Source organism: Acanthamoeba castellanii (genome assembly GCF_000313135.1).
Source record: "Acanthamoeba castellanii str. Neff unplaced genomic scaffold scf7180000083833, whole genome shotgun sequence".
Classification (NCBI taxonomy): Eukaryota; Discosea; order Longamoebia; family Acanthamoebidae; genus Acanthamoeba; species Acanthamoeba castellanii.
Window position 1 is genome coordinate 5180 of NW_004457294.1, and position 1755 is coordinate 6934.

The following is a 1755-nucleotide window of genomic DNA, read 5'->3' on the forward strand; positions in this document are numbered from 1 at the left end:
ACAAGCTCGTTGGAAATGGGATCAGAGATCGAGGCGCAGTCCCTGCACCACAGAACATCTTCGTCAGACGCCGGCAAGCTGGGAATGGGTGTAAACAAGCTGGGAGTGAACCTCTGCCAGTGCTCGCGTATGGCCACCCAGAGAGCGTTGATGTCGACGTAGTCCGGTTCGTAGAAGTACTCCGGCTCCTCCTTCTTGGCCTTCTCCTCCTGTCCTCCCTTCGCCGCGCTCTCCCCAGCGCCAGTCTCCGTAGTGTCAGCCGTCTCTCGCTCCTCTGGCTCGACAGGACTCTTCGCCTCCTCCTGCTCCGCTTGCTGGTGCTCATCGCCAGTATCGTTGGCCGCTTTTTCCTTCCCCTTTGCAGCCTTCGCCTTGGCGCTGGGCTTCTTCGAAGTTGAGCCTTTGGGCCTTCCTCTGCCTCTCTTCACGACTTGCGGCTTTGGAGGCTCGCCTTCTTCGCCTTCGTTCACCATTCCATCAGCCGCCGCCGCCACCACAGCAGGCTGAGGTTTCTCTTCCTCAGTCTCAACGGCCTTCTTGGCATCATTCAGTCGGAGGTAGATCTGTCATGGCGAAGACCTAACTTCGGTGAGCCTTTGATCAGAGAGAGACAGCCGCGTCGTAGACAGAGGGACCAAGAAGGAGGCGCCGTACACGCGAAGTGGGAAGCCCCGTGGCCGGGTCCAGACGAAGTGGCGTCCCGCCAAGCAGAATACGAATCAGATCTGAGTCGATTGAGTTGACCTGCATTTAGGCACAACGGTTAGGCCATCTTTTCGATGAAGGACGCCCGACAACAGGTTCACGTCTTACGCACCAGAAAGTTCTCCGTGGGGAACACGTAGTTGATGTAGAAAGGGATCTTTAGGTCCGACTCCCCGATGTAGTTCCGCCATTCTGGCTTTTCGCACACCTGAACATGTTGGGCATAACAACCCCAGATGACAGCCAAGTAAGTCAACTATTAACTACAAGTTCGAGCGTAGGCAAGTAAGCAGACCTTTCCAGATGAGTAAATGACATATGGGTTGGGTCCATAGCGTGTGCCGCCGTCGATGACGAGAGACTTGAGCCATTCTCTCGGCATCTTCTTGCCACCTTCCTTGCTCTGCTGCGCAATGTCGGCGTGCACCCACTTGTCCCACGTCTCCTTCTTGACCCGTTCTGGGATCACACGCCAAATGAAGTGAGTGTGGCCATCACGAAGGAGCGCGATGAAGGCGACGTACTGAAGAAGTTGCGTAAGAACTCTTGCTCGAAGTACCTGAAGATCTCTTCCCGCAGGTCTCTGTGCACATGTTGACAAAGGTGTAAGTGGTACAACGGCGTCAGCGCTTGCACTAGACGCTCTGCAGATGCGATTTCACTTCGTACCGGTTGGCCATCACGCGGTGCCACTCCTGGTGGATGAGCAGGCCACGGCCCATCACTTCCTTACCTTCACCGAGGCCCAGCTCTTCCTTGGACAGCGGCTTGCTGTACTTGTCGCGATCCATCTGCGTCGGTGCTTTGGCGCTCGTGTCAGACACGCGAATGAACGGCATGCACGTTCGTCCTTGTGTTCGTAGTGAGGGTACCTTTTGCGAGCGGAACATACTTGAGCGTATCGATCGCAATGACGCATGTATGTCCACCCTTGTCGAAGAAATCTCGAATGATCTGAGCGGTCGGTTAGCCAGCGTTAATCTCTGTGCAAAACCTTGAAAAGGGGAGGCAAGAAAGAAGGTACCTTGAAGACGTAGTTGAGAAAGTGCT

General features: G+C 55.2%; 1 protein-coding gene across 1 annotated transcript in view; it reads right to left on the reverse strand.

Moving 5' to 3' along the window:
* ACA1_016690 (uncharacterized protein) overlaps positions 1-1753 on the reverse strand; it is a gene marked incomplete at both ends in the record, with an annotated part of 2811 nt that extends 1058 nt beyond the window's left edge. The window contains 8 exons of the mRNA XM_004334215.1: positions 3-563; positions 655-744; positions 818-913; positions 1001-1164; positions 1230-1288; positions 1375-1507; positions 1578-1659; positions 1730-1753. Coding sequence (XP_004334263.1) covers positions 3-563; positions 655-744; positions 818-913; positions 1001-1164; positions 1230-1288; positions 1375-1507; positions 1578-1659; positions 1730-1753 — 1209 coding nt within the window. The remainder of the gene's footprint in view (positions 1-2; positions 564-654; positions 745-817; positions 914-1000; positions 1165-1229; positions 1289-1374; positions 1508-1577; positions 1660-1729) is intronic.
* Between the last annotated feature and the right edge of the window lie 2 nt (positions 1754-1755).